General features: G+C 33.4%; 1 protein-coding gene across 20 annotated transcripts in view; it reads right to left on the reverse strand.

Moving 5' to 3' along the window:
* The window catches only part of Sec31a (SEC31 homolog A, COPII component), a 76,920-nt gene that overhangs the window by 22,380 nt on the left and 28,517 nt on the right, over positions 1-26,023 (reverse strand). For 14 of the 20 annotated variants that reach the window (XM_078021478.1, XM_040292230.2, XM_078021487.1 and 11 more), the window contains 12 exons: positions 22,345-22,444; positions 19,541-19,702; positions 19,212-19,364; positions 15,485-15,718; positions 14,216-14,290; positions 12,486-12,524; positions 11,914-11,991; positions 8,556-8,631; positions 7,938-8,116; positions 6,118-6,244; positions 5,043-5,188; positions 2,047-2,220 (listed from right to left, as the gene is read on the reverse strand). In XM_078021478.1, the coding sequence (XP_077877604.1) occupies positions 2,047-2,220; positions 5,043-5,188; positions 6,118-6,244; positions 7,938-8,116; positions 8,556-8,631; positions 11,914-11,991; positions 12,486-12,524; positions 14,216-14,290; positions 15,485-15,718; positions 19,212-19,364; positions 19,541-19,702; positions 22,345-22,444 (1,543 nt within the window). The remainder of the gene's footprint in view (positions 1-2,046; positions 2,221-5,042; positions 5,189-6,117; positions 6,245-7,937; positions 8,117-8,555; positions 8,632-11,913; positions 11,992-12,485; positions 12,525-14,215; positions 14,291-15,484; positions 15,719-19,211; positions 19,365-19,540; positions 19,703-22,344; positions 22,445-26,023) is intronic. The other 6 variants (XM_078021488.1, XM_040292222.2, XM_078021476.1 and 3 more) reach the window with 1 other exon arrangement.

The raw sequence follows: 26,023 nt of genomic DNA on the forward strand, positions 1-26,023 counted from the left end.
GATGAGTTTTTCTTGTACATTCAGCAAACTTTATATTAGAAAAGAAAAAGAATAATTGAGATAGGTATTTACTCTCGTGAACGGTAATAAATCTAGCTGAGCTTCTACGCCTTGCTTTGCAATGATGTTTGCATAAAATAAATCACCTCTTATCAAGTTACAATGGTAATTTCTTGAAATGTAGATATGAAAGCAATACACTTCTAAAAAATATATATAATCCTATAAATTTGTAAAAGGTTTAAAGTGGCCATTTACTTTCAAGATATTATCAGGCATGGTGGTGCAAACCTGTAATCCCACTAACTTTGGAGATTTGAGGCCTGCCTGGGAGACTTAATGAGGCCCTGTTTCAAATAAAAAAATTTAAAAAGGGCTGGAAATGTAGTGGTAGAGTATCCTATGTTCAATGGTAGAATTATATACTACAATGATAACACAAAGTTATTGACATGTTCTTCAGAAAATGCAGGGTCTGTTGATATTTAAGAGGAAGTAACATCAATATTATGCCCATTTGCTTAAAGAATATCCTTTAAAGTCCAAAGAAAAGATTAAGAATAATGTATCAGACATGCATGTGATTATAAATCATACTAAAAATAAAACATTTACTCTTAAGACCAGATGATCTAAAGGTCTCAGATTAAGTTGATCTTAAAATAAAGGGTCTTTTATCTCAACATAACAATCAGCCCTTACTAAATAAGAGTTTTATAAACTATTGTGGAAAAGTCACCATATATTTCTGTTCTATCTAATATTCCTATTAGCAATTTAGAAGGATATGAGCTGAATCCTACAGTTAAGTATATATAAAACCAACTAGTTAATCATACCCACACAGTTACAGAGTGTACGTGTATTTTTACTTAATAAAGCTTATTGATAATTCCCTAGAACAGATAAAATACTAAAAACAAATGACAACAAACAAACAAACAGACAAAGAAAACCTCCATATATGCTCCAGAACTGTGTAAGCATGACTATCTAGTTGGTAAAGCACTTGTATGATGACATGGGCTTGATCCCTAGTACAGCAAAAAAAAAACCAACCCCCAAACCAGAAAAAAACAAAAGACAAAATAAAATTATAAACAGTACAGATGCAATAAAATGTCTGCAAGGCTCCAAATCAAGCTCCATCAAACATAAAATACAGACATAAATATCCTACTTATGGACAAGTTTCCTCAAGTCCTACCATTCTTGATCTGGATTAAACTTTCCCTTTCTGGTGTTCCCATAGCATCACAGTATTTTTACTTTTGGAATCGCATTTACTATTTTAAAGCCTTCAAGAACTTGGCAATCTGTTCATTATTCTATACCCAGTCACTTGTTGAATTAAAACAAATATTAAAAAGTCTGAGTTTCTCTGTATATCAAAGAAGGACAATAAACTAGAAGGAATAGAGTCTACCCTACCTCGAATACTTAAAAAATATTCTTGCCCATAAACAGTATCAAATTAAAACAAAATGCACAATGAATTTCATCACTAGTATTTGGGGTGACACATATGGGAATTTAAAATTTTTAACAATCTAATTTTCTGAATTAACATTTATAGCTTTTCAACATAAAAGATTCCTACAAAGAATATATTTTTTCTTTTAGTTATACGTGCACATAATACCTTTATTTTATTTATTTATATGTAGTGCTGAGGATCGAACCCTCACACATATTAGGCGAGCGCTCTATCGCTGAGCCACAACTCCAGCCCCCTACAAAGAATCTTATATGAAGAATTAGCTTTAGAAACGACAAGTTAGTCTTTTCCTCTTTCAGTCCTAAAGTACTACAAATACAAAGGGATCTATCATACCTCAAAACATTCTCTCTCTGACACAGCATGGATACATCTAAAATGATCCTTGAAGAATATCAATAGCATTTACCTATAGTTAGGTGATAGTAATTCAACTGCTCCATAACATTCACCTACTAGTATGTATATATTTAATACCAAGTGCTATCTACTGGACTCTACTCATTTATACATTAAAAGAAAGAAGATAAGTTGTTAATCCTAATTACCTGGTTGGTGTTGTCAGGAAGAAAAGCCAAGGCTGCAGCAATACTGCCCTGGGCTGCCAACAAATTGGCATACTGACTCATCTTTTCAGCCAAGAGAACTCCTACAGTATTAGTGTCCATGGCTTGCGTGAGTTGTACAGCTTTCCGCAGGATGACAACTTTCTCGATTAGATCCTAAGTGAGAAAAGGAAGGGAGTGTGAGAGATACCAAGACCATGCATATGAGAGGAAGCAGAAAACAACAGTTACTGATTTCCAAAACTTCCTGAAAGTACAGCACCTATTCAGATCCTTGTTTAAATATATAATATATGAAATAACTGCTGACCACTATGTAGGTAATTAAAATAGAAGTAAGGAGAAAGAAGGTCTTTTTTTACTCATGGACAGGGTATAGGTCACCACATTCTCCCAAACATCCTTAAGCTGCCAGATACTTGTAATCTAAAACAAACAAAACAAAGTAAAAAACAGGCAGATATTCAAAGTTCCTAGCATGCAAAAGAGGAACTATGAGTGAAAACATCTTTCCATCTATCCTCTAAAACTATTACTACTATGAAATGACTCATAGACAAGGGCACATGACCTCCAAAGGGACTTGGTATATGCTATCATTTGGATCCTGATTTGGAGCCTTGCAGACATTTTATTGTGTCTATACTGTTTATAATTTTATTTTGTCTTTTATTTTTTCTGGTTTCTTTTGCTATACTGGGAATCAAGCCCAAGTTATCCTACATGTTAAGCAAGTGCTTTCCCAACTAGATAGTCATGCCCACACAGTTCTAGAACATACAAGTCCATGTATTGAAGGCTTGGTCCCCAGGGTGGTGCTATTGAGAGGTTATAGAACCTTTAAGAGGGAGGTCTGCAGGTCATTGGGGCATGCCCTTGAAGGGGACTGTGAAAAGGGACTTTGTTTTGCTTCCTGGCTCATGCTGTAAGTGGTCTGCTCTGCCATGCATTCCTGGAGCATGTGCTACCCTTTCCAGAGGCCCAAAGCCATTGACTATCCAATTTTGGACCCAAACCTCCAGAACCATGAGTCAAAACAGTTTCTCTTTACTATCCCATATATTTCATTATAGTAATGCAAAGTTGACTAAAATATTATTGTGACTCAAGTTCCTCAAGTTGCTTTTCAATACCAATTCTTTCTGCAAGGGTAAGCCAAACTCCAGGTAGAATGCATAAGAATGTCCTACCCACTTGCCCTTTACAAGTACACAAGCTAAAAAGTATAAAAAAGGGCTTTTCTCTAAGAAGTACTTGGAAAATCTTGGTGTCCTAATTGATTTTTTGTTTCAACAGAATGATCATACTGATAAAATCTCTTTCCAGAGAGGAAAAGAAATATTATACTAAAATACAGTGAGACTCTGCTCGTTAAATTCTTTGGGGGAAATATATATATATATATATATATATATATATATTTACACAGTACCTGAGAACAGTCACCAATTTTTACTTTCTCTCTTGCCTGGTACTGGTGCTACACGGAATTCCATTTACCTATTACTTTCATTTTCCCTTAACTATGAAGATTTTCGATTGGTATTGAGGATGTCTCCTATTCCTTAGCCCATTACTTAATCCTTGCTTCTTTCCTTGCCCAAGGCAAAGGGAGTCAATGAAGGCAAAAGAATCATGAGGAAAAAGAGGCTATTTTCAGTGTTCCTGTTACCTGCTTCCCCCAATAAACTGCCAAATCACAACCTTGATTTTATAAGCAGCTGCAACCCCATTTTACTATACTATTATCTCAAACTTTGCTTCTTCAAAGATTGCATATAATTATCCAGTAAAAATTTTCTAGGGACTGCAATTGTGGCTCAGCGGTAGAGCACTTGCCTACCATGTATGAGGCACTGGGTTCAATCCTCAGCACCACATAAAAATAAAGATTAAAAAAAAAAAAAGAAAAAACTTCCAGAAGGTAAATAAGTAGGGTGAAAGCAATAATTTTATAGAACAAAAGGACTTCTAGACTATAACTTGCTCATAAGTAAGATGAAAGAAAACATCAAGAAGTAAGCACTTTTTTGTTCAAAAATACTAACCTGGCAGCCACTATGAAGTCAAACAACAACAAGTGCTGGTGAGGATGTGGAGAAAACGGTACTCTTGTACATTGCTGGTGGGACTGCAAATTGGTGCGGCCAATTTGGAAAGCAGTTTGGAGATTCCTGGGAAAGCTGGGAATGGAACCACCATTTGACCCTGCTATTGCCCTTCTTGGACTATTCCCTGAAGACCTTAAAAGAGCATGCTACAGGGATGCTGCCATATCGATGTTCACAGCAGCACAATTCACAATAGCTAGACTGTGGAACCAACCCAGATGCCCTTCAATAGATGAATGGATAAAAAAAAAGTGGCATCTATACACAATGAAGTACTATGCAGCAATAAAAAATGACAAAATCATAGAATTTGCAGGGAAATGGATGGTACTAGAGCAGATTATGCTTAGTGAAGCTAGTCAATCCCTAAAAAACAAATACCAAATGTCTTCTTTGATATAATGAGAGCAACTATGAACAGAGCAAGGAGGAAGAGCAGGAAGAAAAGACTAACATTTAACAGAGTCATGAGATGGGAGGGAAAGGGAGAGAAAAGGGAAATTGCATGGAAATGAAGGGAGACCCTCATTGCTATACAAAATTACATATAAGAGGTTGTGAGGGGAATGGGAAAATAAACAAGGAGAGTAATGAATTACAGTAGATGGGGTAGAGAGAGAAGATGGGAGGGGAGGGGAGGGGGGATAGTAGGGGATAGGAAAGGTAGCAGAATACAACAATTACTAATTGGGCATTATGTAAAATTGTGGATGTGTAACCGACATGATTCTGCAATCTGCATTTGGGGTAAAATTGGGAGTTCATAACCCACTTCAATCTAATGTATGAAATATGATATGTCAAGAGCTTTGTAATGTTGTGAACAACCAATAAAAAAAATAAAAAATTAAAAAAAAAAATACTAACCTGAAGGGACAATGGGTTGCTACCATCTTGAGCTTTAGTCCAACATGCAACTAGTTTTTCTACATTTCCTGCACAAATGTAGCACAAACATGCCTGAGTCTGCAGGAGGCTATCTCCTTCACTTTCAAGCCTGGCTCCCAAAAGATCTATAAATCAAGAGGAAAACATCATAAGATTATACCAAAGACAATCTGTATGTAGGGTTCTGAGCAGCTCAATACTTTCAGAAATTTAGATTTCACAACCAATAAGCAACAGGGAGAAATAAAGTCACTCTAAATACTCAGTAAATATTTATTTGCTAAATGAATGGAAGTGGATGACAAATTATATATAATAATCAACTTCATAAGACTCTAGTTGTAGAACTGATTTCCATTAATTATGTTAGAAAAAAATAACATGGAAACAAATACATGAACACAAAACTATTAGTGGCGCGTTTAGAATAGTCTTATCAATGGCAGCTAGATCTGCTATAAATTATTTGTGAAAATACAGTTAGTATCTTACAATTTTCATATTCACAAAAGCAAAAGATATTTCAAGATAGCAAACTGTTGTTTACTCATGTGAGCAGTCTTAAGCTTTTTTTCTTGCAAATAATATTTATTCCTTACCCCACCAATTTAGTCATGCTATATATGACAATTTTTACTGAAATATTGTAATTCCCTTTTTACTTTTCATTTTGAGATAGGATTTCATTAAGTTGTCCTTCTGGCCTCCAATTTGAAATCATCCTGCCTCAGCCTCCTGAGTAGCTGGGATGACAAACATGTGCCACTGCACCTATATTGATTAATTTTTATCACAGCTAACATTTATTAAGTGAGAGTTACTTTTGTGTAAATTGAGATCAGAAAATAATTTTTCCTATAATTATAGCTAGTAAGTAGGAAGCAAGTTTCCAATTCTGGTCTGAAATCAGACTTACTAAATAGTATTTTTAAAAATAATGGAAGAATGTAATTCCTAATAAAATTTGTCGTTAATTTCATTATAATAATTTTAATTACAATAAAATTACCATGTCATATATGTAATATAGTAAAATGTAACGTTTACTTCTTACCACACAGGGCTGAAAATTCATCTGGTTTAGCATAAGTCAATACTGCAGCTAAAGCCTCTCTCCAATTTTTAAGATCACAGGATTGAACAATCTCTTTCCAATTCTGCATCACCACTGCAGTGATGAGCTTAGGCAAGAAAAATAAAGGTAAAATTGAAAGTGTTTAGTGTATTAGTGAAAATTAAGTCTGGATAAGCAATCATCTTTCAAAACAACAACTTCATGTCAAATTAAGCAGCAGCAAAGAGAAGTATATTCTGGAGCCAAAGGACATAACAAACAGTATTATTTTCCTTAAAAACAAGAAAATCACCAACAAACATTTTACAAAGCAATGAGAAGAAAACATTTAACAGGAAGATGTGACCTGGTCTAATGTGGATTTTTGAGAGATAATTAGAAAGACAAACAGGATATAACTTCATCAAGAAGGGGAAAGTTCCATGTATGTATAATATGTCAAAATATACTCTACTGCCGGGCACAGTAGCACAAACCTATAATTCTAATGTCTCGGAGGCTAAGGCAGGAAGACCACAAGTTCAAAGCCAACCTCAACAAAAAAAATGAGGTACTAAGTAACTCAATGAGACCCCCGTCTCTAAATAAAATACAAAATAGGGCTGGGGATGTGATTCAGTGGTCAAGTGCCTGTGAGTTCAATCACCGATACCCCTCAAAAAAAAAAAAACAAAACAACAACAACAACAAAAAAAACAACTCTACTGTCATGTTTACCTAAAAAGGAAAAAGCATTCTAGGCAAAAGGAAAATCAGGTACAAAGACCCAGGGAGAAATAATCATGAAGTGAGTAAGAAACTGGAAAGCAGGCAGTATGCTAAAAGATAACAGGGAGAGAATAACATGAGCTGAGGCTGGGAGACTGATAGCAAACAATGTTAGTGGGACTAAACACTGGTACAATTTTTACAGAAAATAATTTCCACAAAAATTATATATTTTTTAAGATATTAAAAGAAATATCAAGCAGGAGTCTTAAAAATGTTTAGGCCATTTGTGCCAGAAATTCCTCTCCTAGTACTGTAGGTAATCAATCAGAAATTTGCACTAATTTTTAGGCATAACAAAGGTTTTTAATCACTGTACAAATAATGGTGGTTACCTGTATGAGGAAAACATTAGAATATGCCTAACATCCTTCCCATAAAATAATATACAGTAATTAAATTTTTTTTGTAAGAATCTTTAATGATGTGGGAAAATGCTTATAATGTGAGTGACAATATAAACAAAACCACACACATATAGCCAGGTGTAGTGGTGCATGCCTGTAATTCCAGCTACTCAGGAGGATCTTGAGTTTTAGGCCAGCTGGGCAATTTAGTGAGAACTTGTCTTGAAATTAAAAAAAAAAAAAAATTATGAAAGGGTTAGGTGGTGTAGTTCAGTGGTAAAGCACTTGTCTAGTGTATGCAAGACCCTGGGTTTAATCCGTAGCACTGAAAAAAGAAAAAAATCATACACATATATCTACCTGTCTATATGGAAAGATATAGGGAAAGCTCTGCACTAATATACTGTTAGAATTAGGTGATGCTAGAAATTTAACCTTTAAAGTTTTTTATATTAAACCTTTATACAGAATATGAAAATATGTTTACTTTTTAAATTCTACACAGAAACAACAAAAACTGGAAAAAATCACACCAATGCCAAAAACTATCTCTGGGTCAAAAAATTATGGATGGGTTTCTAAAAATTCATTACTGTGTTCTGAATCTCAATTATCCACAATAATAGAGAATTACTTATACAACCATAAATATGTTACTATTTATTTATTTTGAAAATAACATACCCTGGTAATTTTACTTTGGGATTTTGCAAAGTATTTTCTCTGGGTTCGAGCCAAGAGTTCTTGTCCACCTGCTATGGCCAATATAATGGCATCAGCCATTCGGTTATCATGTAAACAAAGGTCAACAGCACTCTCAAAATTACCCGTCAGTAAAGCCTGAGTAATTAAACCATCAATATCTGCAACAAGGAAACAATACAACCATATTAAAGAGGGCTTGTTATCAAAAATAGCTATAATAAAAAAGTACACACATCAATTTTTATACAGAGACATGAACTGAGAACACAATGCTAATTTTTTAATACTGGAGGATTAAATTTCAAACACAAACTGTTAGTATTTAAGTATTTAAGGAAGAGATCTATAGAAATATATTAAGAAGCACATAAAATAACACTATTTACAGATTACCTATGTGGATTGATAAAGATCATTTAGGTGTCAAAATGTACCATCCTTCCAAAAGCACCAATTACATATGGTAAATAGTAACCAAGTTCTTTTTCAACTCTCTACCATCTTTGACAAACATTTCTAACTTAAATTTCTGGGCCATTTGCTTTCAGGTTTTGTTTTTTTTTTTTAAATATTAAAATAAAACTAATAGGCACTTACCCCCACTGATGGAGATATTAAATGTTCCCCCAGAGGGGGGTAGAAATTCATATTCATGTTTTTCTTCTTTAATGTGCTAAAGAGATGGAAAAGGCATCATATTAGCCAAAATGAACCCATGGAAGATATTCCAGAAAAATTCTCATGTCTAAATTTACACAAAAATCTATGACTTCCTGAAGTATCAATTACCATTATATAATTATAAGTAAAATTCAAAGTCATCAGAAATAATGTTCAATAAACTCAGTGTATACATTCATTATAGATACCTGAAAAATTAATGAAACTGGTTAATCTTTGTTAGATACCTCAACTATGAGTGCCTTGAAGTACACAAAACATACATATTTTAAACTATATTATCATATTTAGATTTAAAACAACCCCACTTCAACTTATCTAATAACTCCTACATGCCAGGCCTACAGAGATGCTGGGATTATAGGTATGTACCACACACAGGGATTGTCTTGAATCTGCTGATTGCTTTGGTAGCGTTGTGAACATTTTAACAGTACTAACTGCTAAACTATGAACATGCATATCTTTTTCAATAGCTTTTATCAGTGTTTTATAGTTTTCAGTGCACAGGTCTTTCACCAACTTCATTAAATCTATTCTAACTATTTTATTTGGGGGGTGCTGTCTTAAATGACACCATGTTCTTAAATTTTTTCCTTCAGATAGTTCATTGGTATATAGAAAGGCTATTGATTTTTGCTATATTGATCTTCTATCCTGCAAATTTACTGAATTCCTGTGTTTGTTCTAAGATTTTTTTGGTGGAGTCTTTAGGGTTTTCTATATGCATGACAATATAGTTTGTAGACAGGGAAAATTAAACTTGTTCTTTAAAAAAAAAATTGAATCATGAAAAAAATCATTAGATGTCCTTAGTATGAAAGCAATATATGGGTCAGAGATGTAAAGATGCGGCTCAGTGATAGAGCACTTTCCTAGCATGCACAAGGCCTTGAGTCTGATTCTTGGTACTGTTTAAAAAAAAAAAAAAAAAAAAAAAAGCCAGGCTGGGGATATAGCTCAGTTGGTAGAGTGCTTGCCTAGAATACACAAGGCCCTAGGTTCAATCCCCAGCACAAAAAAAAAAAAAAAAAAGCCAATCTAAAAGAGATATTTTTGTATTTGGGTATATTTTTATATACTCCAATTCAATTATATGTGTCATGTTTTTTCAAAGTGGATCTGAAACAGCAGGCTAGTCTGATAAAAATACATATAGTTCTTTTACAAAATTCTTGAGACTATAGGTCGAACATCTCTAATTTAAAAATCTGAAATCCTAAATGGTCTCAAATCTGAACTTACTTATTGTAGTACTGGGTACTGAACCCAGGGTCCGTTACCATGAGCTATATCCTCAGTCCCTTTACTTTTTTATGAAGGGTCTCACAAAGTGGTCTAGGTTGACCTCAAACTTGTGACCTCCTTGCCTTCTAAGTGGCTATGATTTCAGGTATGTGTGACCATGCATGCCTGGCTGAAATCCAAAAAGATTTTAGTTAGACTTTTAGATTAGAAATGCTCAATTTTTAAGTCTACACAAATATTTTAAATCTTCCCTTTTTAAAGAAAAATGCAGTTCATCTATGAGATAAAATATCTGCCTTCTATGCTTGTGTTACCTACACAACTGAATGGAAAAACACCCAGTATTTAAAAATCAAAGGCATTTTGGAATTAGGTCATTTTAGTGCAGAGCACAGCACAGCCTCAACTAAAAAGTATAATTAATGTTGACTATAGTAAAAGAATAACTAACCCTCACTGGCTTTCACCAAGTAAAGAGAAGTATTTTAGAATCTAAAAACTCAAAATAATTGAGAAGGTAAGCCAGTCACATTAAGGAATAAATCAGAGATATAGGTCTGATTATTTTCACTAATAATTATACAGAAAAAAAATTTAACAATATTTCCCATATTGCTTTCTAAACTCAACTAACCATTATTTTACACACTTCTAAAACATACATGGCCAAAAATGTACAAGTTTTAATGTACTGACTACCTCTGACAAATAAAGGTATAAACTACTACATCTGACAAAATATCAAGATAAAAGGGAAGAGCCAGAGGTGGTGGCAGTGCATGCCTGTAATCCCAGCTACTCAGGGGGATGAGGCAGGAGGATGGCAAGTTCTAAGTCAGTCTTAGCAATTTAGTAACACCCTGTCTCAAAAGAAAAAAAATAAAAAGGGCTGGGGATGTAGCTCACTGGTAGAGCATTTGTCTAGCAAGTGCAAGGCAATTCTGAGTTCAGGAGGTAAAAAAAGATAAAAGGGCATATTTTACACCCTTGAAACAACGTTTTTCAGGTACTCAAAGTACATACTGACAATTACTGATTCGTTATACATACTATTATTACCTATTATTCGTGAATATAATCTCAAATGGTCTTTTATTTGATAATACATAATCTAGATGTACAAAATTAAAGTACAACATTTATATATCTACAATTCTTTCTAGGTATTCCCAAAATTAGTTCAAAATTTTTAGTAAAATTTTGTTCATATCATCCTTTACTTCTTTAAATAAATGCTAGGAAGTCCACTTATAAGGAAAATTTTAATAGTCATTTTGCAGTAGTTTAAATACATTGGGAAATTATTTTTATATGTAGTAAACAGTGATACAAAATATTTCACGGTCAGGATATCCCTATATCACAATGAGCAATTAAAAGTCAAAGATGAGATGAGAAACAAGAATTTGTTGGTTAGTTTTTTGAGATGAAATAAAATTTGAAACAAAGAAAATTATAGGATTAGTATATAGTGGTTAAGAAAACCTCCAGAAAAATCAAAAGAAAAAAAAAATCAGTGATACAACTCTGTGTTCAAGGACTCTTTAATTAGTTATAGAAATGATCAAGCACAACTTAAAGATACATTTATAATAAATCATGACAGTTTAATGAAATATTCTTTACTTGGACTCTGACTTCAGGACCAATTCAGAAGCCTATGCCACCAGTAGTAGGCCCTAAATAGGAAGGTGCTAACAAAAACCCTTTCACTTCGCATATAATGCAAAGTGGATTTCTGAATAAAATCTCTTTTCATTTTGGTATTCTGACAGTCATCTGACAAATTGTGTCAATCTCTCACATCAACAATGAATTTTAAACTTTCTATTCCAGAAGTCAGGTCAGAGACTTAGAATTTGGCATATTTTTGTCAGTCTAGATAAATAGATTTCTATCCTAAATACACCTCAAACAGTATACTCCAACTTATTTTCCAACAAGTAGTCAAGAAAATATTCCATTTTTTAAAGTGAGATAACAATGATCACATATTGTCCAATATAATATAAAAAAGAGTAAGTACCTCTCCCAAGACCTGCTCTTCAGCAGCAGGACTCTCCTCCCCATCACTCTGTGTTACTTGTTCAGAATCTTTAAGAGCCTTTGGTACACAAAACAATTACAGAGGAAGTTGAAGAATGTAGCATTAAAAGGTTATTAGTAACAAGGAAGACAAAAGACCCAAACAAAAACACCCAGAGCTAGTTTGATCATAAGAAGCAACATAGAGTAAATTTACTCGAAAAACATTAGAGGAAAAACAAAGAACTACCACTAACAATTACTGTTAACATCTTCCAGTTCTTTCCTACCAAACCTCATCTGGCACGAAAGATCTTTGCCTTAAGAATGAGCAGTTACTTTTTCTATTTTTCCTCTTTAACAAAATTCAAATATGCCAAAAGCTAGGAATGCTCTACCAGGTAAACTTAAGCTATTTAAGATGAAAACTATGAATTTACTAAATATCATATCTAAATTGGCATTTCTTTTTATATCACAAAGCACAAAACATAAACTTCTTTAATTACACAGTTTTTTGTTATGACTTAACCAAAATTTTAGAAAGTAATTATTTTTAAAAGACCTTCTTACCACATCAGATCCATCCATTTTGTTCAAGGCCAAAGCAATCTGAAATAAAAATAACAACTCACCTACTAAATGGAATTCTATTTCAGGGTATCCAGCAAATATTTACCTCTTCATTCTCATTGACAAAAATCCATAATAGTTTTCACCAGGGATAGTATGTTTAAGAAGACTAACATCTGGACTGGGGTTGGGACTCAGAGGTAGAGCACTTGCCTAGCATGTTTGAGGCACTGGGTTTGATACTCAGCACTTTATAAAATAAAATCAAAATATTATGTCCACCTATAACTAAAAAATAAATATTAAAAAAAACCTTTAAAAAAAAAAAAGACAGACAACTAACATCTATGCTGAATTGGTCCTAAGTGATTGATTCTAGTTTCATTTGCTTAGAGTTCTATTGTTCAGATGTCATCCTATTCTGCTGTTCAAACACAAAACAAGCCTCAAAACAAGTATGTTTTCTTCTACTTTGTTTTAAATAATTATAATTTGTTTTTAAAAATATTTCTCCAGATACTCATTATGGAAAGAATTGCTATTAGAAATATATGACAATCAAATATGATTTTCTCTTTTTTTTGCTATCAGGCATGTAATAAACTTTCATATTAATCTTTTGCAAATCTAGAAAAGTTACAACATCAACAAATTTAGGTTAACAAACTGAGTGCAGTGTCGCATGCCTGTAATCCCAAAAGTTTAGGAGGCTGAGGCAGGAGGATCGAGAGTTCAAAGACAGCCTTAGCCACAGCAAGGTGCTAAGCAACTCAGTGAGACCCTGTCTCTACATAAAAACACAAAATAGGGATGGGGATGTGGCTCAGTATTTGAATGCCACTGAATTCGATCCCCAATACCTCCTCAAAAAAGAAAGTTTAGGTTAATAATAAAGCTAACCATAAAAACTCTAAAGGAGTAAGCAAAGACATACCCACATACCATACTGGGACTGTGATATGTTAGATTTGTCTGATGCTGAGGAAGCATTAATCTGCACCTAGAGTGCATAGAATTACAGAGACACTATAACATTGACACTGCTTTTAATGTTTCCATAATATATTTTTACCATTACTGATGTTGATGTCAACAGTGTGCAATAATAATTAAGTCACTTTTTGAGAACATTACAAATCTGCAATATGATTTCCTTATTTTAAAAGAGAATTTTTTTTTAAGAATTTGAACTATTAAGCAAATAACCTGAACTTTTATTCATTCAGATTCAATACAATAAACACTCGATAAAATATTTACTATTTATTATTACACCAAATCAACACATAATTTGGTCATGTGCTAATGGCATTAACATAGCTAGGGTGGAAAATTGTGACAGCTTGATATAGTACCATTTATCTCACTTACATTGTATTGAACTTGGGAGATCTATAGTAGTGGCTAACTATTTTCTGGCAAGGCCACTGTTTACACACTGCATTAAAATTTCACATATTATTTCCAAAGTTTGATACTCACAGTGCCTTATCTATTAAGGCCCAATTGTTTCTGACAATGAACTTTTGAAGTAAAGGTGGTTCTGACAGCTTCTAAATCCAGATATAAAGTAGAGTTTACATTTAACAATATGTTTTCAAACTTTTAGTAACCAAACACAAATTTTTATTGAATGTTTAATAACTGACTAAAGATAATCTGTGTAACTTTATTAAAAAAAAGATAAACATTTTATTTAAGAATAGTCATTTAACTTTCCCCAAGTTTACCTTCTTTCCTAGATCATCTTTCCTATATCCAAGAAGCTCAAGGTATTTTCCACGAGAATCATCCTCAAAATTCACCTTTTAAGACAAGACACATCTTTGTAACAAAAACCTACATTGTTAAATACTAACTTTTATAAGAATTGATCAAATTCCAAATAAAATTATTTTAAAAACCTAAAATCTGTTATGTATAATCCTGAAGGCCCACTTATTAGAAAGAGATTCAAATAACAGTTTATACTACTAACAAATTATACTGGTTGAATATAGCTTATATTTGATGTCTAATTTTAGTGAATATAAATTAAACTCATGCCCAAGGGTCATATGAATGCATAATTCACACTATATGAAACATTCTATATCATCTCTCAAAATTCATACTTAATTACAAAATATAAATTGTACAATTTTAGAATTAAACTTTGTTGTATTCAAGACTGCTTTTCCTTGGAAAATTCAGTGTTAAAAAATAGACATTCCAGTGGAGGGAAAAATGACCAACAAGGAAATTCTATTTGTTAGTCTATTGTCAAAAATGCAATTGAGGGCAAAGGTTTTTAACCCGAGCTCTAAATTCTTCTTTAATAGGAGGATGAGAGATACTTCTAGCCTCTGTCCTCTATGTGTCTTCTCTTTTCCCATTTTCCTTAACTAGATTTACTATAGATATTAAATATTTTATTCCCCCTACAGTAAGCTTTATAATCTATTTTTAAAAAATATTGTTTTACTGTCGTCTTTTTTCCTTAAATATCTCTACTATATTGCCTTAAAAAAAAATACTGTATTAAGTTTGTCAAATTATTGAAGGAAGAACGTCTGACATAAGAATTTAGGTTGAGGCGCTGGGGATGTGGCTCAAGCGGTAGCGCGCTCGCCTGGCATGCGTGCGACCCGGGTTCCATCCTCAGCACCACATACCAACAAAGTGTTGTGTCCGCCGAGAATTAAAAAATAAATATTAAAAATTCTCTCTCTTTAAAAAAAAAAAAAAAATTTTAGGTTGAGTGCTCTTTGTGAGGTTTCTCAAATTTCATCATGAATTCCAGCAACTACACTTTACCAATTGTTTCTTTAATAGGAAGACAAATTTAGAATATAAGAGAAAGAAAAGGGAAGTATCAGGCAATTAAATTGACCAAATTACATTATGTACATTTATGAATACCTCATAATGAATCACATTATTTTGTATAATTATAAAAAGAATAGGAACAGTTAAATTTATAGATAATGAAATAAAATGGTTTTAAATATCAACTTTACCTTCAAGAAGGACCACACATTTTTCTCAAACTCGGTCTGAGAAGCATCAATTTTTTTCTGGCAGTAACTGATAAATCCTTGTGACTGCATGACCTGCTGTAGTTGATCTGATCGGTTAAGAAATTCCTTTTCTGTTACCACTTGACTAATGAACACATGTTGCTGCTGCTGCTGCTCAGCTCCCTGCTGAGAGTGAACTTTGACATTCCCAAAAGTAACCAGTTTGCCTCCAAACTGTGGAAGAATGAGTGAAATCCATTTTAACCACAATGACATGGTCAAAACATATGTATACTATAAACTTGCTGGACTAAAGAAATGTGGCCTACACATAAACCAATTTGGATAAAATTAGCTAATATATTCTCCTATGCTCCATAATTTTACTCCAGACTTCAATTATTATTATTCATCTTCAGAACCCACCTCCTGAATGAAATGTACTGTTTACTGTATGTAATATCTCAGTCGATATATTACCTTAATATGGTAAGCAGTTATTATCTGATTAATATATTAATAAAAAATATATATATATATAAAAAAAGAAACAACCAAATTTGGTTTTCACACTGAAAACTTCTGTACAAGGAAATATAGGCCCTTTTCCCCACCCACACAGTGCTGGTTCAAATAGGCACATTCTAGGAAAGCATAGGTTACAGTCTTTTTTTTTTTTTTTTTTTTGGTGGGGAGTTATATTGGGGATTGAACCCAAGGGCACTCAACTACTGAGTTACATCCCAGCCCTTTTTATTTTTTGAGACAAAGTCTCACTTTGTTGCCCAGCCTGGCCTCAAACTTGCAATTCTCTACCTCAATCTCCCAAGCAGCTGAAAATAGGTATGTGTCAGTGCACCTGGCAGATTATGTTCTTTATACAAATTTATCTTATTAAATATTTGTTATATCCCTTCCAAAATGCATATGTTACAACTTATGTCTCAATATAACAATAGGAGAGGTGGAGCCCTTATGAATGGAATTAACAAAACCTCATAAAAAGACAGGAGGAAATTAGCTAGCCTCTATTGCCTTCAGCCATGTGAAGATGTAACAATCATTCCCCAAGAGGATGCAGAAACAAGTTGCCATCCTGGAAGCAGAGTGAGCCCTTACCAATTCTGAACCTACTTGTGTCTTGATCAGAATTCAAGCCTCCAAAACTGTGAGAAATAAATTTCTATTGTTTACACATTATCTAGTTCATAGCATTTTTTTATAGCATCAGGTATGAACAAAGAAGAAAATTATCTCAACATAATAGAGGCCAAATAAGGAAAGTCGATAACTAATATTATACTCAGTGGTAAAAAATATATATAAAAGCTTCTCCTCTAAGACTAGGAACAAAGTAAGAATGCTACTTTCACCACTTTTCAAGAAAGTACTAGAGTTCTAGCCAGAGTAGAGAAATAAGAAAAAGAAATAAAAGGCATCACAATTAGAAAGAGGTAGCTGGGAATAGTGGTAAAACCCCATAATCTCAGTGACTTGGGAGGACTGCAAGTTTTGAGGACAGCCTGTGCAACTCAGTGAGACCCTGCCTCAAAATGAAAAGTGCTAAAGATGTAGTTCAGTGTACAATACCCCTGGGCTCAATCCCTTTTTTCCCAGGAGGAAAAAAAGAAGGAAAATTAACTCTGTTCATAGATGACATCTTGTATAAAAAAACCTACAGATACCACAAAATAATTAAAACCAATAAATGAATTTGGCAAAATTGAAGGAACAAAGTCAACACACAAAAATTAGCTGTTTCTATATACTAACAATCAACAATGTGAAAAGGAAATTGAGAAAACCATCCCACTTATTATAGATTAAAAAAAAGATTTAGAAATAAAGAAGATAAGTTGTACATGGCAAGTACAAAACTGAAAAAAAAAAAAAAAAGAAAGGTAGAAACAAATGATATCCTGTGTTCATGGATTGGAAAACAATATTATTAAAATGTCCATACTATCCAAAGCCATCTATAGATTCAATGCAATCCCTGTCAAAATCACAATGAGGTTGTGCGCAGTGGTGTCCAACCTATAATCCAAGCAACTAAAGAGGCTGAGTCAGAGTATCATTTCAGCCAAGAAGTTTGAGCCCCAGCCTGGACAACAAAGTGACACGGTCTCAAAAATAAATGAATAAATAAAATCCCAATGGCACTTTTTTCAGGAAGAGAAAAAAAAATTATAAAATTCACAGGGACTCTTAAAAGGATGCTGAATATCCAAAGCAATCTAAAGAAAAAACAAAGCTGGAAGCCTCAATCTTCCTGAGTTCAAAACTTATTACAAAGCTACAGTAATCCACAGTGTGGTATTGGCACAAAGACAGACATGAAAACCAGTGAATCAGATGGAAAACACAAAAATAAATTCATGCATATATGGTCAAATGATCTTAGAAAAGGGCACCAAGATCACACAATAGAGAAAGATAATCTCTTCAGTAAATATCTGGTTTATGAAAACTGGACATTCACGTTCAAAAAAACAGAGTTGGACCCTTACTTTATATCATACACAAAAATCAACTCCAAAATGGATTAAAAACCTAAATATGACACTAGGTACTATAAAATTACTAGAAGAAAACAAAGAAAAAATTTAGACAATAGATTTGCAATGATTTTTGGATATGACACCAAAAAAATAGTCAACACAAGCAAAAACAGATAAATGGGACTTTCTTATAGCAAAGGAAACTGCCTTAGTCTACTTTGTGTTACTATAAAAGAATATCTGAGTCATAGAAATTTATGAACAAGAGGACTTATTATAGCTTAAAAGAAAATATTTAGAAATAAATGTAATGAAGAAGGCATGTGTCACCACACCTCACAGTTCTGGAGGCTGGGAAGTTCAAAATCAAGGTCCTGGCATCTGGTGAGGGCCTTCATGCTGAGTCACCCCATAGCAGGAGGCAAAAGATATATAAATGGCCAACAAACAAAAAGATGCTCAACATCGCTAATCATCAGAGAAATACAACCTCATGAAACATCCACACCCATTATGATGCTACTACCAAAAAATAAATAAAAAAGCATGAAAATGGTGTTGGAGTGGATGTTGGGAAACGAGAACCTCTGCTTTTTCATTTACTTGCACGCACATGCATGCACTCTCTTTATTTATTTATTTGTTTGGTACTGGGGATTGAGCCAGGGTGCTTTATCTCTGAGCTACATTTCCCAGCTCTTTTTATTTTTGAGACTGGATATTACTAAGTTGCCCAGGCTGGCCTTGAATTTGCAGTCCTTCTGCCTTAGCCTCCTGACTAGCTGGGATTATAGATGAGTCACCACACCTGGCTCACAATTAAAAAAAAAAAAATAAAAATAAAGTAGGTTCCCACTTTCTTTTTTTTTTTGGTGGTAGTGGGTGGGGAAGTACCAGGGATTGAACTCAAGGACATCAGCCACATCCCTAGCCCTATTTCATATTTTATTTAGATATAGGGTCTCACTGAGTTGTTTAGTGCCTTGCTTTTGCTGAGGCTGGCTCTGAATTTACAATCCTCCTGCCTCAGCCCTCCTGAGCCACTGGGAATACAAGGCGTGTGTCACCGTGCCTGGCAGGTCCCCACTTTTTTCTAAGAAAATATTTTGAATGATGAACATTCCACAAATCCATCTCAACCCAAGTTTTTCCATCTGAATGATTCTATAACACTTCACTATGAAAACTCCTTTGTTTCTATGAACCATAAACCAAGATGCACCTACTGAGAAGGAAGCACCAACAGGTCTTCGGATCCATTTGGGTGGCTTCTTCAGAGGCAGCACTATACTATGTTGAGTTGTCTGCTGTGGAATTTGTAATGGAGGAAGCGGCTGTCCTGTGCCAAAAGGATCAAGATTCCCAAAAGATGATGAAAGCTTTAAAAAAAAAAAAAGTATGAATCAGTAACTTACAAACTATGATGCATTTTTTTCAAGTCATACCCAAGAAAAATTTTTGATAATTATTCAATAAATCAGCATTATTGACCAATCATCTTTGTCAAAATAATTATATGATTTGTTGTTGTTGTTGTTTTAACATTTCCTATTACCTTGTCAACTTGTTTCTGCCTTAAACCATCTGTGCTACCTCCCATGATAGAATAAACACTGATATGCCCATCAAAGGAAGCAGCTGATAAGAGAGCAGGATTTCGAGGACACCATTGAATATCAAAGCACCACTGTGTGTTGGTGGGAAGTTCATATAACACCTAGGTCAAAAATGAATAAATACATACATAAATAAAAATAAACAACAAAAGTCAGAAAACTATATAGTCACTTTATAACCCAAATACCTGAATTAATGTGGTCAACATTACTGTGGTTAAACATTTTATTTTAGAAAGTATTTTTAGCCAGGCAAATTAATTATAACATTTCTTTTAAATACAAGAATGGTTCACTATGATGGTCTAGTAAGCTAAACTAGAATGCTACTTAATATTTAAGAAAGATTTAACAAGCACTCCCCGTCTACCTTTCTTTTGGATACTAGGGATTTGAACCTAAGGGTGCTCTACTTCTGAGCTATACCTCCAGCCCTTGTTATTGTTTTGAGACAGGCTCTTGCTAAGTTGCTGAGGCTGGCCTCAAACTCATGATTCTCTTGTCTTATCCTCTTAAGGCACTGGGATTATTGGTGTGTACCATGGAGTCTGGCTAAACAAGTACATCTTTAAAAATAGAAGGTTTTTTTCTGATTTCGAAATGGTAGTGGTAGATATGTCTTAAAAATCAGAACACTTTATCATTGGTGTCTTGTCCAACTCTTCTTGCCTGGCAAAATTCAAACAATCATATTTAGGTTATTTGAAGGCCAAATTTTAAAATCAATCTTGAGAGGGAAGAATTCACTGAGAAATCTGGGTTTTAGCCAAAAGAGAAAACATATACATACTACTCCTAATGCTAAAGAATCCTACTAAATTTTAGCATTAACAACTTTCTTTAGAAGGAAAACAACATGGAAAAACTACCAAAAATGGCTGCTGCAAAATCTTGAAAACATTATATAATTGTTGCTAATTCAAAGTAAGTGTGGTAGTGACTGCTATTTATACATGCATAGGTTTTAGGCCTTAAGAAATAAGTCAAATGACCTTAACTTAGACTTCATGAGATATTTAAAATGTTAATAAGAAGACAAAAGTAAGTGAAAAAATATTCAGGTTGCTCATGTCTTTGACATGTACAGTGATTAATAAGACATGCAGTCTCATGGAACTTAAATTATTTGTCTATTACTACTTTGCAGTTAAATATGAATTTCAATTTTTAGTTTCAACATGCACTAAAAGTAGATTCCTTTAAATCCAAACACATATAACTAATCACATGCAAACATCCATTTTTAAAAATTTATGTATTTTTTTTTAGTTTTAAGTGAAAATAATATCTTTATTTTTTTATTTTTATGTGGTGCTGAGGATGGAACCCAGTGCTTCATGCATGCTAGGCGAGCACTCTACTACTGAGCCACAACCCCAGCCCCAAACATCCATTTAAATAAATTCATATACCCTATAAGAATAATGACAAAACAGTAAGTTTCATGTACTTTGAAATTACTTAGAAAGGCAAAGTGTAAAAAGAAAGATATTTATTTGGCCTACAAGTCATAGGAAGTAAAATTTATTATTGTTTTAATCTTCTTGTTTTCCCTAACTTAAATGCTTATTTATTCTTAGATATCACAATTCAAACACTTGAAACCAGAAATGCTTGTTTTATTTTAATAATACAGAATGAAACCTGTAAAAGAAATTGTGTATTTTTTTTTTTTAATTATTATTGTAGTGCTGGGGGCTAACTCCACAAACTTGTATATGCTAGACAAGCACTCTACCACTAGACTATATTATTCCATCGGAGTAACTGCAAAAGCACTTTCAATAATCTATCTGAATATAGAAAAAAATAAAAGCCTAAAAACTATAATTAGAATTTATGGTCCAAAAGAAAAAGGTAGGGAGCTGGGTGCAGTGCACAGGCCTGTAATCCCAGAGCTGGGGAGACTAAGGCAGGAGGATTGCAAGTTCAAAGCCAGCCTCAGCAACTTAGTGAGGCACTAAGGAACTCAACGAGATCCTTCTCTAAATAAAATACAAACAAAAAAATGAGCTGGAGATGTGGCTCAGTGGTTAAGTGTCTCTGAGTTCAATTCCTAGTATCAAAAAAAAAAAGGTAGGGAAACCATACAACTATTAAGAAATAAAACTGTATGGTATTTATGTAAAATTTCCTACAAATTTCCATGGGTAGGACATACAACAAATATTATATAACAAAGTATTATACTCTTGATTTATCATTCAGAAGACAGATTAAAAAACTACTGATTTCCAAAAGTCAAGATGATCTTCAAGAACGGAAAAGCAGAAAAAAAGACCCAAACCTTGAACAATTCTACAATGAAGATAATGATTTACAAGAATCACATGTGAGATAAATCAAACTAAGTATTATTTTTGGGCAGGGTGGAGGGTGGGGATGGGCAGGGGGGCAGTGTTAGGGACTGAATGTAGAGCCTCATTCACACTAGGCCAATGCTCTACCAGGGAGCCACACCCTCAGCCCACAAACTATTTCTGAATCTAAGTAATAAATAAATTTTATTGGAAATCTTTTCTAGTTGCAACAAACTATTTCAATGACTAATTTTTCTGGTTGAAAGAGCTTAGATAATATTCCTGATAAAATCTCCACTAGATTAATCTTTCACAACCACCTCTATCTACTTTCATATGTCTTTAATCATAAGAATGCACTAAAGAATCCATATAAAATTTTTATTTATCTACAAAACAGTATTCCAAGGGCTACAAAGTTAAGAAACATCTCCTCCCCATACCTCTCCTGTGTTTGGGTTAGAGCACAGAATCTTAGCATCTTTTCCACAGCTCAGTAACAATTCAGGATCTGCCATGCTCCAAGCAATTGCCAAAATCCCCCTATTAAAAAACACAAAGGAGAAAAAAAAACACAAGATGAGAAAATGTTCAATTTTGAGAAAATCAAATTATTTTGTCTAGACTTCAGAGAGTCACACACTGCTAACAGAATTGTAATTTAGTGTAATCTTTCTAGAAGGCAAGTTAGTAATGCTTATGGTCTTTGATCATTAAAAAGGCAAAGGGTATTCGATAGTGTCCCTGTATAGTAGCAAAACATAAAAACATATACTCAACAACATGGACTAAGTAATAAAAATTACAGGCTATCTTTTGAAAGTGCAGATAAAAATTGTGTTGTAGAGGAGCTGTAGGTGTAGCTCAGTGGTAGACACTTGCCTCCCAAGAATAAGGCCCTGGGTTTGATCTCCAGCACCTCAGGGGGAAAAAAAAAAAAAGGCTAGAGAAATCTATTCCTTACCATTACACAATTTCTACTATATAAGGATTTTAATATATATAAAATCTCTTTATAGTAAAAATATATATATTACTAGACATGCATAATAAAATGACCTCAAACTTGCAATCTTCCTGTTTTAGCCACCCTACCAGATGGGATTACAGGCATGAGTCACTGTGTCCAGTAAAAGGTTGCTTAACAACAACAACAACAAAAAATTTGAAAATATTTCTCATCATGGGACTAGGGTTGTGGCTCAGTGGTAGAGCACTTGCTTGCACATGTGAGGTACTGGGTTAAATCCTAAGCACCACATATAAATAAATAAAGGTACTGTGACCATATATAACTAAATAAATATTTTTTTGAAAAAAAAAAAAGAAATTATTTCTCATGAAGAAAGAAGTATTATAGATCTAAATTCCAGAGATATACTTTATAGCTCTTTGTGCTACAATAATTTTTGGAAGTTTTTACATCCAGCATATAATAAGTTTTATTTTTGGTATAAGTTCTGAAAATTCAGATTAGCATGAAGAAAATAAAAATTCCCTGTATTCCACTATCCAGAGAAAACAACAATTAATACTTAGTCTTTTCTATATTCATATCTATATTGTTTAAAGATTCTATAAGAAATTAGAATGAAGTCTGAGTATTCCTCAGCCAGGCATAGTGATGCACGCCTTTAATCTCAGCAACTCTGGAAACCGAGTCAAGAGGATCACAAGTTCAAGGCCAGCCTCAGCAACTTAGTGAGATCCTCAGCAACTTACCAAGATCCTATTTCAAAATAAAAAGTTAAAAAGGGACGGGGATATAGCTTAGTGGTAAAGCACTCTACGGTTAAATTTCCAGTATAAAAAAAAAAAAAGAAAAAAAAGTTTTAAGTATTTTTTAAAATAAAAGCACACAAAATTGGGGGCCTGAGGATGTAGCTCAATGGTAAAATGCTTGGCTACCATGCCTGAGGCCCTAGGATCAATCAATCACTAGCACCAACACCAAAAAAAAAAAAAAAAAAAAAAAAAAAAAAAATTAGTATTGCTCCATTCTCCTGAAAGCATTATAACAATTCTAAAATATCTACTTTTTTTTAACCTTTTAAATTACCTAAAATAAAGATAAGCCTTGTTATCAACATATATATTTAGTGGGTTTCTCTTTCCCCAAAAGTTTGTTTTTGTTTTGTTTTTTTTTTTTTGATACTAGGAATTGAACCCAGAGGGGCTTTGCCACTGAGCCACATCACCAGCCTTTTTAATTTTTTTTATTTTGAGACAGGATCCCACTAAGTTGTTCAGGGCTTCATTTAATTGCTGAGTCTGGCCTTGAACTTGCGATTCTCCTGCCTCAGCCTCCTGAGTTGCTGGGATTGTAGTGTATCCCACCAAGCCTGGAAAAAGGTTTTTTTGTTTTTTTTTAATATTTATTTTTTAGTTGTAGTTGAATGCAATACCTTTATTTTATTTAGTTTTATGTCGTGCTGAGGATCAAACACAGCACCTTGCACATGCTAGGCGAGTGCTCTACTACTGAGCCACAACCCCAGCCCAGGAAAATATTGTTTTTAATATAATATTCTTACAATATAAAACCTTTCATAATCAATAAAATATGGAACTGGAAAGGGAACCAATGTGTCTAAAGAATACTTTCTATTTGCAACATTTTTTAAAAGTTCAAACTTTGTAAAAGTTATATGACAGTGCGAAACTTTTATACCTGGATTCACTGATTGAGCCACATTTACTTTGTTTTTCCCTCCCTCTTTACATATATGTAGATACAGATTTGACTATTTGAAAGTTTATTGCAAATATCATGACATGTCACTTCTATACTTATTTGTTGGAATAAGAATAACATAATTACAATTCAATCATATACTCAAAATATTTATTACTTATATGCAATATTACCACATTTTCCCAATCACATCAATAATATACTTTATAATTATTTCCCCCTTTCAGAATCCACTCAATAATTTTAAGACCTATCCTGGATCCAATCCTCAGCACTACAAAAAAGATCAAAGAATTTTTAAAACACTTAAGAATGCCTCTGACTATAGAGCTGGAAGAAAAGATAAAGATCCAATAATCCTGGGGCTGCGGTTGTGGTTCAGCAGTACAGCACTCGCCTAGCATGTGCAAGGCGTTTGATCCTCAGCACCACATAAAAATAAATAGATAAAATAAAGTTATAAAAAAAAATTAAAGAAGACCCAATAATCCTAATCTGGGGCTGCAGCTGTAGCTCTGTAGTAGAAGACTTGCCTAGTATGTGTAGGGCATTGGTTTGATCCTTAGCACTACATAAAAATAAATAAACAAAATAAAGTTATTGTGTCCATGTATAAACTAAAATAATAATAATAATCTTAATCTTTCATTTATTAGAGGAAGGAAACTGAGTACTAGAGATACTGATTTGGTCCTAGCACCCACCATGGTGTTTTGCTAAATTATGGCCACTCCTTATTTTGGTGGTAGAATGTAATGTTAAGAGAATGGACTTCAGACTTCAGGTTGGAAGCAAGCACCTGAGTGGTTAAGTGATCTTAGGCAAGTTTAAAACTTGTTGATTTTTGATTTCTGACCTAGAAAATGTGACTAATAATAATATCTCCACCACAGGATATTATTATGAGGATTAATCATAATAACATGTAAAGTGCTTTGTATATTGTATACTTAGGTATTATGTGTCAGGTGCCCCCCCCATCATAATATGAAGGCAGAAAATTTTATTTGCTTTGTAGAATGAATGAATTCAACCTTAAATAACACAAGAAAAATATTAAAACTTCTCAGAATAATCTTTTTTTTTTTTTTTACTTAAAATCTAACTAAATATAACATTCAAATAGATTGACATAATCAAATCAAAAGCAGAAGGCTGAGGATGTGGCTCAATGGAAGAGTGCCTGCCTGGCATGAGACACTGGGTTTGATTCCCAATAATTCAATTAAAAAAATAAAATAAAATAAAAAAGGAGAAGCCTTGTAATTTCTCAAAATGTTTACTTTTAAATTCAAACTTAGAAATATAACTTCTAAATTGTTGCTTGACATGAAATTTCACAGAAGTTTCATCTTCAAAAGTATTATGACCTATTTAAAGATCAAATTGTAAGGCCGGGATTGTAGCTCAATGGTACAGCACTTGCC

The sequence above is a fragment of the Ictidomys tridecemlineatus genome, chromosome 9 (assembly GCF_052094955.1).
Source record: "Ictidomys tridecemlineatus isolate mIctTri1 chromosome 9, mIctTri1.hap1, whole genome shotgun sequence".
NCBI classification, from domain to species: domain Eukaryota; kingdom Metazoa; phylum Chordata; class Mammalia; order Rodentia; family Sciuridae; genus Ictidomys; species Ictidomys tridecemlineatus.